Source organism: Amia ocellicauda, chromosome 8 (assembly GCF_036373705.1).
Source record: "Amia ocellicauda isolate fAmiCal2 chromosome 8, fAmiCal2.hap1, whole genome shotgun sequence".
NCBI lineage: Eukaryota > Metazoa > Chordata > Actinopteri > Amiiformes > Amiidae > Amia > Amia ocellicauda.
The window spans coordinates 18,924,905-18,939,575 of NC_089857.1; the positions used below are offsets into that span (position 1 = coordinate 18,924,905).

The following is a 14,671-nucleotide window of genomic DNA, read 5'->3' on the forward strand; positions in this document are numbered from 1 at the left end:
TGTAAATGTAAATATTGTGCTACAATGCATACTCATATTGGCACTATCGATCTCCATTCACATTCCCCCAGCAGGGGGAGAGTCTGCAAAAATACTTATGGGAATGGGAAAATGAATTTTTCTGACTTTGAATGAAAATGCATTAATGAAAAGGCAACTGCCATGGTTCTTTAATAAACATTGTAGTTATCAAATAAGTGGCATTAAACAAGTGAATTGTCGAGGAAAGGTGAGGATTTTTATGTTTCTGCAGGAAACAATTACCAATTTATGCCATTTTGTTTAACAAAAGTATATATATTTTTGCTTTCTGGTTGTAATATGTATGGGAAATATCAGCTGCTAAAAAAACATTTCTGAGGAAACAAATTAACTATATATCAGGCAGCCTTCAAACTAGAAGATAACTGAAAAACAATTGCAGAATAATCGCAAAAAAGGCAAATATCTATTAGACAATCTGTTGTTGTGTAAAAATAGCGAATAAAAAGAAGCCTGTGAAGTGAATATGGGCTTATTTTGTTGTCAAAACCCCTTAGGGAATTACCATTAAGATTTCCTTGACTGCCCCGTGAAATCAAATTAGTCTGGTAATTAAAACTGTCGCCACTCAAGACTTGGTCACATCATGTGCAAATAACTTTAAACGATCTGATGCTATAGCGGAAAAGAAAAGGTCAAAGTCCCAACAATGACAAATACAACATGCTTCATCACTGTCAACATAGTAGTTACAGTAAGATCATGGAGCAGGAGGACTGCAGCTTTCCCAGGATGCATTGCACATTTATGCCCATACTTGTTACCTTCAGAACAGAAGACTTTAGCTTGAGTTTGCTTGTCTCTTATTGTACCAAGACCACACTACTGGAGCACGGTGTGTCCGATAGAAAGAAATATGTATCTCATGTTCAAATTGGCGTTTATTAATCAACACGGCTCAGGGATTCGACATTCGCACTAAGAAGAGAGAAATTTAGACGGCATAAAAACCACACATTTCTAATGCATTCTGACGGGCTAATTTATTAACCAATGTAATCCAATTTCATTCTGACTCTTTATTGTATTCTGTTGTATTGAACTCAATTAAATTATGGTAAAACTCACAGTTTACATTTGATTTCCTTTCACAGTACCTTGGGATGTGCTTATGAAGTCAGCTTTGGAAATAAAGTGTTATTGTCATTATGGTTCCATCAGTTTAACTGGAAAGTAACAGAGGCATCCCATTCATTTAGCTGAGAAACACAAATGGCAAATAAGACCATGTTTGAGGGGAAATAAAAATAACACTTGTAATCTGCATATAGGAAAAATACAAAATATTGAACAAACAGGAAGAAAATATACAGACCTATACTGAAAACCTAATTTACAGACTTGCTTTCTAGAAATGGCTGCAGAATTGCTTGGATGACAGAGCATTTGAAATTCCAAATGAACAGTCTTTGTGCTCCTCTCTGAAACCTTCAGACATACCAAGACCTGGCATTTGCCCTGAGCTCTCTCTGCCCACTAATAATTATTCTCCACCAAATATTCTTGGAGCGGCGGGGAGATGCAAATCAGACCTCCGGCTGACCTTTCCCGCTGCCTTCAGAAATGTCTGGAGCGCGTTCCACGGCACACAAAGGAGATGCGAGCTGTTGCAAAACGCACAATGTGCAAGGGCTCCCTTGTGAACCAGCAATAACCTGTGAATATCATGAGCTGGAATGTGTGCTTTTTCTCTCTCTTTCTTTTTAAAGACACTTGTAACTTTGGACACTGCATCCCCGTGAAGAGAGACTGTAAAAAGGGTCGAGTTTCTCAAGCAGCTGAAAGATGTCATGAACCTGAGAGTATTGTCTCCTGGAGGAGGAATAAATAAGACAGCAATTTCTACATCTGTCACACTAATGAGGCATACGGACATACAGGCCGCCTAGCCTGTATAATTTAGAGACACCGCCTGTCTGACCGAATGGGTGTAGACGTATTATTTTTGTGTGAGTATGTGTGTGTGAGCCGGTTTGTTTGTTTCCCAAGCCACAAGAATGTAGAACGGCAATAAAGTTTTAGTGCTGTTTTATAGCTAAATTTCACAGAGCTCAAACCTCTCCTTCCTTTACAGGCAAATGGTGACAATCACACTTGGTAAAGAATTAAAAAAAACAAAAATAAATCACGTCACTGAAAAATTATCCCTGGCTTGGGGAGAGACTAGCTGCTGTGAGGGCATCTACCACACACTGCGAAGATCTGGGCCTGAGCTGCTGAAATGAGACTGCAATTGGACTACCTTAACTACCCTGATAACCCATGGATTTCAAGTAGTAAGTACCAGTAACAGAAAAGCAAGAGAAAATGTTTTTGATTTTACAAACTCTACACACACGAACAAAAACTCCATGAACAGTTTATTTGTGAACCTAAACCACAGCCATGGGATGCAGGGACAAGCTTTATCAAAATGAAGACTTTTGTATCATATTGACAAAGAAGCCACACAGGACAGGAAGGAACAAATATCACATCACAGTGGGCATCAGTTTCCCTAGCAACACACCGCTCTGCTCACACTCTGAAAATCACAGGATGTAGCCCTCAATGAGCCCGAGAGCTGATCATATCTGTGCATCACTGCAGTGCCATCATTAAAGCCATTTTTTGTTCAGCTGGGCTTTATAACGGCGTGGATAAATTGGAATTATTAGCAGGAGAGACTCATTTATAAAAAGGAAAGACAGTTCTTATACTGAATCGGCACCCACCGAAAAATACATTAAAAATAAATAATTATGAACCATCAGGATATGCACCACTCAGTCCTAATCACCTAGACTTTAAGAACTGAGAAAGTTGTTAAATGGGTCCCGTTAAGCCAATAACGAGTTGAACTGGGTCGTTAAGAGCTCGGGTGGAATTAAAAGCAGAACATACAGCAGCCATGCAGCACCAGAGTTGTGTCACCCTGCTTAAGATGACAACTCTCCACTGATGTAGCTTTGCAAGGATTTTATTCATTGTTGAGTACTTACTTGCAACCCCTGAAGCCAGACCATAAAAGAGTCCTCCCCCGTCTGTCTGGGGCTCAAAGATGTGAGTGGGTGGTGGGGGGCATTTCTCTTGACGGATAAAGTTGTAGAGCAAGGTCTTCACCAGTCTACTTGTTAGGGGCAAACTGTGGACAGGGAAACATCAGCATGACCACAAAATAAAAGGCATTCATGTTTTTGAAATCCCTACTTCTTCTTCCACAAATCATGTCTGTAATTATGTAATCATGGCGTTGGAATTTGTTGTTTATTTGAAGCAGCATTTAAATCTAAGGCATGAGGCATTGGTGAACGCTTTGATGTACAGAAAATTGCCAGTTGACAGTGAATCAGAAACACAGTGAAACAAATAGACATACCGTATCAAACTGAAATAGAAAAGACTGCATCTAAATTAAAGATGGAAGTGTGGTGCTTCTCTGAAATACAGAAACACTTTTCTTCTCTTTGGTTAATAATCATGTACAAGTCATTTTTGACTGGATCATGGGAAACATGGTGTTGGTAGTTTAACAAACCACAAATTTACAGCTAGTCCCTGAAGTGCAGTGAAGTCAATTCTAGAAGGCAATATTTCATCATTTTATTAAAGTCACCAATGACAATACAAGGGCCTGGACCAAAACTATATCCTGTTTGTTTGAATGTATGCTTAATTCATATATTTACTCAAAACGTCTACTGCAGAGATGTCCAACTATGGACTTAGAGAGCAATCTGGCTGATTATATAGGTGCCCTGAATCGCCACATTTATAAAGACTGAATTACAAGTAAATGCTCATTCACACTGGCCTTTTTAGCTAGGTTAAGCTAAATGTGTTTTTCTAATGTTTTATTTGATAAATGGATGTGAAACACTGAATTGGAGTCCAAGTACAGTGATCTTGGCACCATCACTACAAAGAACTGCAAATGGAAATAGGCTTTTCTCGGGGGAACAACTTGTGAATCCAAAGATACCTAATAGCCATTAATAAATGTGTATTAACATGTCACACAGATGTTGCATATCACTTTTGGATACTCGGGCCTATTGTTTACGAAGACCTTCTCCCCTCACCATCCGTGAAAAACCCTAAGGTTCCCATCACAGCAAGATATGGTTTGTGTTATGCGGAGACGGGGCTCCAAATTTCCGATGAGCTTTTCAAATAAAGGGCAAGCAATCCAAATTTCAGTAATTGTGAAATTCCCCCGAGCAGGCACTTACGCCTTTAAAGAAAATATTAAAAAGAAAACCAGTCCACCATTAAGTGACAGGCAAGAAATGACACATTAATTGAGACAAACTGCCTGGAGAATGTCTTTCAAATGGAAACAAACTGCTCTGCCTTGGCAGCTGTCACGTTTTCAAAGAAATTCTCCTCGTTTCTCAAATCGAACTTGTCATTCTACTTCAGTGTCTGTAAATACAGATAATAGCTCTTACGCTGGGTCCTATTCCGATTTCCTAGAAAAAAAGGTGACACTTGATCTTCTCTTCCATACTGCATGATGTCAAGATTTGACTGCTTGTACAAGAGTTAAATATACCAGCATGCCGTAGAAGAGGATATAAAGAGGAAACATTATTATTGAAAAATAACGTAGTGTTTTTCTTAATTGCAAGCACAGGCGTTGTTCGAGTTGTGCATTATCACACCATGCCTTTCTTTTCAGGTTGGGAGTCCGCAGTGCAAACAGTCTGAGGGACAGAATGCGATTCCCTCGGTGAGCTGTGGTCAGTCCAAGAACCGTGTTACGTCGAAGCTGTGGTGATTTTTTCCAGTAGAAACCCCATTATCCACCCACTCACCAGCGTCCTTGTATCAGGAACTTGTAAATGACGCTGTCCCGCAGGATCTCTTTGTGGAAGAGCTGGTAGGAGAGCAGGATGAGCAGAGTGGTGACCGCCTCAAACAAGATGCTGTACGTGATGTCCCTGCAAGAAACAGAAAGGCCAATTCAGACATTTCCCCTGTGGTTTACACTGGACTCGATGGTGGACTCACAGACACCTCAGATACACTGTTCAGGTTTGCATTTTTATTTAAAGATGATAAGTAAATAAATAAATCAGTGTTTCGGTTTATACTCTTCATAAAATGTACTTTATACCGACCCACCGTGGTGCTGGCAAGTCTCCTCTGACCTTGATTTATCAGAAATCACTGAGTGTCTGACAAGTTATTGAAATGTATCCCAGTTAGTTACTATCAGCATGAGAAAGGCCCAGGGAAAAAACAAACCGTTAACGGATTCTGTTACTAGTAGAGAAACATATTTTATTTATATATATATATATATATATATATTATATATACATTATATATATATACACATACACAGTGAGGGGAAAAAAGTATTTGATCCCCTGCTGATTTTGTACGTTTGCCCACTGACAAAGAAATGATCAGTCTATAATTTTAATGGTAGGTGTATTTTAACAGTGAGAGACAGAATAACAACAACAAAATCCAGAAAAACGCATTTCAAAAAAGTTATAAATTGATTTGCATGTTAATGAGGGAAATAAGTATTTGATCCCCTATCAATCAGCAAGATTTCTGGCTCCCAGGTGTCTTTTATACAGGTAACGAGGTGAGATTAGGAACACTCTCTTAAAGGGAGTGCTCCTAATCTCAGCTCGTTACCTGTATAAAAGACACCTGTCCACAGAAGCAATCAATCAATCAGATTCCAAACTCTCCACCATGGCCAAGACCAAAGAGCTGTCCAAGGATGTCAGGGACAAGATTGTAGACCTACACAAGGCTGGAATGGGCTACAAGACCATCGCCAAGCAGCTTGGTGAGAAGGTGACAACAGTTGGTGAGATTATTCACAAATGGAAGAAACACAAAATAACTGTCAGTCTCCCTCGGTCTGGGGCTCCATGCAAGATCTCACCTCGTGGAGTTTCAATGATCATGAGAACGGTGAGGAATCAGCCCAGAACTACAAGGGAGGATCTTGTTAATGATCTCAAGGCAGCTGGGACCATAGTCACCAACAAAACAATTGGTAACACACTACGCCGTGAAGGACTGAAATCCTGCAGCGCCCGCAAGGTCCCCCTGCTCAAGAAAGCACATGTACAGGCCCGTCTGAAGTTTGCCAACATCTGAATGATTCAGAGGAGAACTAGGTGAAAGTGTTGTGGTCAGATGAGACCAAAATCGAGCTCTTTGGCATCAACTCAACTTGCCGTGTTTGGAGGAGGAGGAATGACCCCAAGAACACCATCCCCACCGTCAAACATGGAGGTGGAAACATTATGCTTTGGGGGTGTTTTTCTGCTAAGGGGACAGGACAACTGCACCACATCAAAGGGATGATGGACGGGGCCATGTACCGTCAAATCTTGGGTGAGAACCTCCTTCCCTCAGCCAGGGCATTGAAAATGGGTCGTGGATGGGTATTCCAGCATGACAATGACCCATAACACACAGCCAAGGCAACAAAGGAGTGGCTCAAGAAGAAGCACATTAAGGTCCTGGAGTGGCCTAGCCAGTCTCCAGACCTTAATACCATAGAAAATCTGTGGAGGGAGCTGAAGGTTCGAGATGCCAAACATCAGCCTCGAAACCTTAATGACTTGGAGAGGATCTGCAAAGAGGAGTGGGACAAAATCCCTCCTGAGATGTGTGCAAACCTGGTGGCCAACTACAAGAAACGTCTGACCTCTGTGATTGCCAACAAGGGTTTTGCCACCAAGTACTAAGTCGAAGGGGTCAAATACTTATTTCCCTCATTAATATGCAAATCAATGTATAACATTTTTGAAATGCGTTTTTCTGGATTTTTTTGTTGTTATTCTGTCTCTCACTGTTAAAATACACCTACCATTAAAATTATAGACTGATCATTTCTTTGTCAGTGGGCAAACGTACAAAATCAGCAGGGGATCAAATACTTTTTTCCCTCACTGTAGATCTGTAGATTTTATAATATTCCTGGTCTAAACCTCTGGAGTTTTTCCCTTTCATTAGTCTCACAAATAACTCAGGCAGACATACTTAAAAACAACCAAGGAAAAGCATTTAAAGAATGAGCTACAGAAATGATTATCTACAACTATTGAAAATCTTACAAAAGGAGCCCACCGTTAAACTGAATACTGAAGTGAGAAAAACAATTTTATCTGAACATACAACATGTTACTTTAGTATTCAGCTCCAGAACTATGGAGTTCTGCACTGGTCTCGCTTATACACTTGTAGGCAATAGAGCCCCAGACAGATATTCCTGACCCACCTTCACCAAGGCCAGTGTGCCACTGCTTGTGGGGCACTACCTCAAACTGGCAACATGACACCAACACAACATCCTCTCAGTTCCATTGCTCACCTCCCAAAGTACTGTCTGCTCTTCAAGGGATAGGGGCTATGGAAGGGGAGGTGGTGACAAATATTTTAGCTCAAGGGCATCCCAAACAGACAGGTCTCTCCAGACTAGACAAATCACATACCCATCGATCTAGACCGGTTATCTATCCTGTTCAACTGTGTGGCACTGCTTGATGACGAAGAGGGTATGAGAAACAAATAAAATAAAAGACTGGCAGGGAAGTCTCCCTTCAGGACTTTCACATCAGACGGCAAGACCTGCAGGCTGATGGATTCAGAATCAATATGCGGGGTACAGAGGAGGCTGAGAGCTTTGGTTGGGCTTGAAGGGTGTAATTAATTACTCTGCAGCAGGGGCCTGACATGGGGCTGGCGTCAGCCCGCAGCTCTGCATTGTTTCTGGGTTCCAGGCACTCTCCGCCGTGCCAGATCGTTTTCTGACCTGCGACCTGGCGTCCTATTATCAACATTTACATTGGCTGGTGTTCCCCCGGAGCAGGCAGTGAGTCAGACGACACGCAGTAACCTCAGAGTGTCAGAGAGAGAGAGGAGCCCGAGGAAGCTGAATGCTAAACTATGTCGTTGTGCCCCCTCCCCTCTGTCTCTCATTCCCTTTGGTTCATACCACCTTGATAAACAAAAAACTTTTCCACTTAATGTAAAAGGGTTTATTAGTGCCTTAGGCTAATATTGCCAGAAGAGCAGGCACACTCACAGAAAATGAGGCAGTTCACCTTTTGAGGAATGTTTCCAGATTCCTGCGCAGGTCACGGACAATTTACGCTGGGCCAGTAATGCTGTTGCGTGATGAGCAGCATATCAAAGCACTTTAATGCAATGTTGTGAAAAACACAAGGCCTGAAGCCTTCTCAGCCTAACAGTGTGTGAAAGAAAATAAGGATGCAGCCTAGATTTAGGTAGAAGGAGATCTTGAAAGTCTAGTAGTTCTAAGTAGCAAATCACTGATGTGGTTCCAGAAATACATTTTACTCCACAAATGTACTGCATCTGGAAGCTGAATCCCGCGCAAACCCGATATGTATATTGTGCCCAACCTTTAATATACATTGAGAATTCAAGAGTCTTAAGTCAGTAATTTTATTTTTTAGATTTTTATTTTTTTAACTCAAATTCCACTTGTATATTCGTGCTGAAAAGCAACATAGCCTAACTTTCCCTGCATAGCGACTGCCAACAACGACATCACATTGAAATACTGTTCCTGTCTCAACATTCCCTATTGTTCTTTCCTTCCTTTTCATTTCATCAGCTATCGCGTCCACTTTCCTGCCCCATGTTGTCACTTGGCACTGCCTTTCGCTTTCTAACAGTGTCTATTTTTACCAGGTTTTTCTTGCCCACCTGCTTTACCCACTTCTGTTGTGACACTCCAGTGTCAGAGAGTTGGGTGATCAAGCCTTCCTCTTGGCACTGAGACACTCCCCTCAGCACTGACAGCAAAAGACAGTCCCTACCAGCAAACAGAATGCTCTCTTTGCAATGCACATAAAGATTTATATTTCTTTCCAACACAATGAATTTGGTTCTTACATTATTTTCCACACATAACAAAAAAATCATTTTGAAGAATCACACTAATATAACCCCCAACCCACCACTGCAGCCCAGCCTGTGACCGATCCAAACAATGCTCACAAATCCTCAGAGACATCGATCATTTAGCAACCTTTCAAACTGCAATTCATCAACACAAACAGCGGGGGCTTTTGTGTCAGCAGAAGGACAGATACAGCCTTTACTGACATCACAGCACAGTGGAGGACCCCCTCACACTTGATTATCTACTTAAAGTGAATAATGTGATGCATTACTGGTGATCATGGTGTACATACATGTTTAAGTTATTCATTTTGCACATAATGACACAATTTAAACCACAAAGAAATGTTTGTTTTCTAAACTATGCGAATGTGGTATTATTTTAACCCATGAATGTGTGTAATGGTGGAAAAAACACTAACAACGATCCTCAGATTTTTGTTTGAACTTGAACATGGACTTGTAGCATTTCTTTCAGGGTTTTCTTTTTCTGTTTGTTTTCCAAGGGTTGTAATCATTCAAATTGTCAAAACTAACCGTAAAATGCATGATTCATAAAGTAACATCCATATAAATGTACACAAATGTGTTAATTTCCTTTTTTGTGTGTGTGGAAGAATACCAGCACCGCTCAAAGCAGAAAGGCAAAATGTATTCAAACTCTAGTCTCCCCTCTGAACAATATTTCCACTTCTAAGGGGGGCAATTATTGTTCACTGTATCTGGAGTTTCATCCGCTGGTACTGCTGATGTCACTCCCAGCCATGCCAGAAAGGGGACTGCTAATCACTACAGTCCAAATCGCACAGGAAGCAGGTTTAAATATTGTCCTTCCTAAGCAACGATCAGGATGGCGAAAGGTTAGCCAGGAGGCTGGGAACGAGGGCAGGGGGTGCGAGTTTGCTTGTCCAGTCTTGACAGTGTGCCACGGCCGGGGGTTTGACGAGATGAAGATACAGAGAAGGATGCTTCAGACACACTGAGCCCACCTCTGTCACCTTGGTTGGCTCTACACCCACCGCAGACGCATGCCGCCCACTCTCTCTCAGCAAGACAACAACACAGAAAATGAAACTTAATTACGGGCACAACAACTTTAACACCCCTTTCTTTTGAGGTTAAATTAAATGTCAGATTACTTGTGACCAACAATACACCAAGCTGACAGGGTGGGGTATTAAACTGAAAGGCCGCTGTGCACTTTTGCAGGGCTTACGTCTAGTCGGAGGCTGTTAAGAATTCATAAAAACGTCAGAATAAGATCAGAGATAAAAAAAAGGCGATTTAGTATATGCCCTGGATTACATCGGTGATTGAATTTTGGTCTCCCCTTCTAGAAGAAGGACATCAGGTCAGATACAATTAAAGCAGTTTGAGCCCATCACAATGATTTCGTTTTCTGTTAACCGATACCAGAACTCCGTCCAGCGGGTTCTTGAAGAGATCCAGAGTTTTCTTCACCAATACCCTCAACACTTTGTCCACAAGAGGCGATTTCAGTCTGAACTTATCTTAACTTGCACTTGTGACCAGTTATCCTTGAACCATTTCGAAGCTTGAAGTCATTTTAAGATTGATTTTGAACATACTGACCTGCTGATAAAGTGAGTCTGATAAGAAGCCCAAAACAATGCACATAGTTTTTTTTCACTTATTTTTCAACCATGTAAAAATAAAACAAAGAATATGAACCAAAGCAAGCTGGTCAATGCTTAAATGACACTGCTAAGGGAAGGAAATAACACAACTGGGAGAACTCAGGCTCCTGAAGTGACTTCTCAATAGGAAACGTTTTATAAAAAAATTAAACAAATAAAGAGAACTTCCTCACTAAACTAAGGAAATGTTTCGCTTTAAACTTTCACAACAAACAGGATCCGCCATTGCGATTATTATTTTTTTTCCTTCAGGATGAAGAAAAAAAAAAAAAAAAAAAAAAACTTAAACAATTTCATGGTCATATAGTTTGACTGTAAAAAACAGACTTGGAATAATGAAGGCTTCAAATTTGGAATTACCAATGGGTAAATATCCTGGTTGTGACATATTTCGTACTAGCAAGGGAGACATGCATACATACACATGATATTGTATGGCCTCACTGCAGGTCCTCAGCCAGTCAAAGGAGGTGCTGTCTGGGCTTCCTTTTAATCAGGGCAAAGCAGGTATGAAATGAAATCAACATACAAATTACTCCTTCTGTGCCAACACCAATATCTCCTTGTTATTGCATCCAGTGAATACATTTCCTTCATTTCTCCATGGTGCAGATCAATCAATACAAACAACCCGGGTGAGGGACATACTATTCCCCTGCCTGAAAACCCAAATAACTCTAAGCCATAAACCTCTAAATAGTGGTGCAGCACTACACATAGCCCATGCAAATTTATAAAAATCAGAAGAGTCCTGCCGGCAGCATACATACCTATCAGCATATGCTGACTTGATACATAAAATAATCTGGGGGAGGAAGTATATCAGAACCGAAGGAAGACAGACTTCACTCGTCTGAAATATCAGAGATGGCTCCAAAGAGAAACAAAGCTTGCCCACATTTTGAACGGATAGGGTAGAAACTCTTACAGAACCTAAGACCTTCAAAAAGTCTAATTTTAAACACGAGAAAGGGGGGAACTATCAATAGGAAGTGCCACACAATGCCAAGTTTGAGGTGCAGTTCATCTTTTGAAAATTAAAAGTGAAGGCCGAAGCTTGCCTTGTGTCTAATTATGTGCTCAGGATAATCTCCTCTGTCAGAATGAATTACAGTAGCTCTGTCTGATAAGGATGTCATGCGAGTACCACTGAGGGACTCTTCCCTTTGGAAAACAATACACCGTCTCGTTTGGGTCCGTTTTCTGTTATTTTGGCTCTGGGTCAAAAATCACAAGCCCGACAAGTCTTCCGCAACTACTCCTGGTTTCTAAGATAGGCTCAATAAATAGATGCGTCACCACAGTGGGAAATATTACCTTCAAAGGACCCTGAGCGACCAATAGCTCCCAAAATATCTGCCTTATCATTTCGCCATGCTCATGTCATTACTCCAGAGCGGCAGCAATGGTGTCACCCTAGTGCTACTGTTAACAACTGCGGGTGATGTACAGGGGCTCATGTTAGGTTTTCTGTGCCAGCGGTATGGCTGACCAACTTTGTGTTCCTATTTTCATTACATGAGCCAGAGCTTATTTTAAAAAGCCCTTTTTTACAAAAAATGTTGAACTATTTCCTCCTTGAACAAGACAAAAAAATAATAATAGGGTGGGTCTCCTAACATTACCAAGAAAAACAGAATTCAACTCAGTTTTGTTATGTGCTTAGGTCTGGGTTTGACATATACAACTCATAAGAAACAAGAAAACTCTACAGCCAACTCCGTAAAGCCAGTGAGTCACCCGTGCTGAAAGACGCCTGGCATGAAAACAGTGACCCCTGCAGGGTGGTTACCAGGGTGACAGGAACATAAAAGCACCAACACTAATCTGACCTTTGAACAATTGCGGTAAAAGGCTCTCTTGTGGTACTGAGGACCCAAGTTCAAGTTCACATTGACAGTATTACAGAATTACTTCTGAGAAAGGAATAATCCACATGGAGTATTGATTCATGTGATACTTTATTAACCTTCTCAAAAGACATGATTTCTGGCATTTTACTACTACTTCCATCTCATTCCCCTGTCCACCTCATCCTACAATATTTCAATGGAATAAAAGGTCAGGCGACAGGCGAGACGAGTGCATCGGTTTCAAAGCTGTTCTTCTCTCCAAGTTAAAGTAATTTCACTTTAAGCCAGCCTTAGGGTTGGGGTTTCTTTACCAGCCACCACACTCCTCAGTAATGACACTGAAATGTTACGGAAATGCCCTGACAAGAGATGAGGGCATGATCGAGATCGCAGTGACCAAAATAAAAAATAAATAAAAAAAGCTCAAAAACATTGTCAATGTGTAGTTGGGATTACTAAACAGAGGGGACAAATTATCTCTTCTTCTAAATGACTAAAACAAATAATATATTTTCTGGAATATTTGGTTGATGCAGACTCATTTGATCAATATTTGGTTGATGCAGATTGATATGATCAATATGGGGTTGTCCCTCTCTTAGGGATTACTTAAAAGAATTTTCCAACAGAAATCTCTCAAACTGTTATTCAATGAGATCTGGAAGACTTACTTCCTTCCTTTTTATAGGCTTGGGGGAAAATAAAATATATACACATTGAAACCACATTATACAGATTTCCTCACACAACACTAGTGTGACCACAGACAAATGTAGAACCCCCTGAACAATAAATACATAGAAATAAATGAGAGCGCTTCATATTTTTCCAGAAAGACCGCAGTGATAACAACTGAAAAATGAATCTAGCATTCTGCATCCACTTTCCCAAGACACACCTGGATGGTGCAAGCAGACGCCTTTGTGTGGCGCATGAATGAGGAAAGCAGATGACAAAAGCAAGCGAGCAGCAGGGACAGGTTCAGACAGTCTCTTTGAAATGTATATCCACGGTGGGCACGATCGCAGCTCAGGGAGGGGAAAACGGCGCCACTGCATCTGACAGGCAAGGGGGTTAGAGGGACCAGGCCAGCAAGACGCGCCCATTGAACACCAGAGAGAATGACAGTACACGCTTTTCTTCTCTTCTTTGATCCGTCTCCTGAGCAGGCTCTTCCACGGGAGCCGCTCACCTTACAGTTCGGCTGCTTGCGTGTTTACCGACTTTCGGGACCATATGGCAGATGCGTTTCAGTGCAATCAGAACCCGGAGTCTTTTCATCAGCTTTTCAGCACAGCTGCCAAATATATCTATCTAATGCCCAGCGATGAGAGCAAAGCATAAAAAAAGTCATAGAGGGAAATCTGACATGCAAAGCACTTCTGGGAAATCGCAGACACCAAAGGTAGACCGACGCCTTGGGAAATGGAGATAACCTCTCTTTGTACTGCTCAGTAAGACACGAGTGTGGTGACAAATACTTTATAATTGATGGGTGAATAAAAACAAGGATCGGTTCATTTTGCTTGGAGGAAACACAGCGAGACACATCAGGAAAACACTCCCAAATTAACTTTACCAAAAAACAAAACAAAAAAGGCAAGTCCACCTCCTCCCAGGAAGGAGAAAATGAATCTCATCACATGACACCTTGCCATTTAGTCACCATTTGACTGCCCAGTTTTCAGGCCCCAACTTCAAAACCCATGCACTGCTTATCCTCTGTGATATAGCTTTCCTACTTAAGAAGGCTACGAACTCCACTGAAAACAACACAAAAGGTACCTTCTCCTGGTTTCACCCATCAGATCTCCACAGGGGACTGACACCCAGAAACCGTCATCTTATTTATCAGTTTAATATTGTCTTCTGAGAAAAACAATCTAACCAACTGTACTATACTGCCTCATCTCAATCTTGTACAGTCTTGTTAAAATTACATGTAATTATAAGTAACGCAAAACATAATATAGAGGAACACTCGACACATAAGCCTAAACAGGGAGTGTTCAGTAACCCACTGTCTTTAAACAGTGAAGGCAAGTGATATACAGGTTACAGGGAGAGCAGAGCACCCAGGACACTGTCCTCTGCATGGTAAGCTTGCTTGAAGAGAAGTCAGCTCAGGTAGAGATAACACAAAGGGGAACTTTTTTTTTAATGTTCTGTATCTTGGTATCGGTTGACAGATTAGTTCTCCAAATATAAAACAGTGAGGCTCAGTCAGAT

At 41.2% G+C, this 14,671-nt stretch overlaps 1 protein-coding gene across 2 annotated transcripts in view; it reads right to left on the reverse strand.

Moving 5' to 3' along the window:
- Positions 1-14,671, reverse strand: part of dym (dymeclin) — a 120,726-nt gene that overhangs the window by 87,280 nt on the left and 18,775 nt on the right. For both annotated transcript variants that reach the window (XM_066710532.1, XM_066710531.1), the window contains exons 7-8: positions 4,839-4,964; positions 3,024-3,166 (exon numbers count right to left, since the gene is read on the reverse strand). In XM_066710532.1, coding sequence (XP_066566629.1) covers positions 3,024-3,166; positions 4,839-4,964 — 269 coding nt within the window. The remainder of the gene's footprint in view (positions 1-3,023; positions 3,167-4,838; positions 4,965-14,671) is intronic.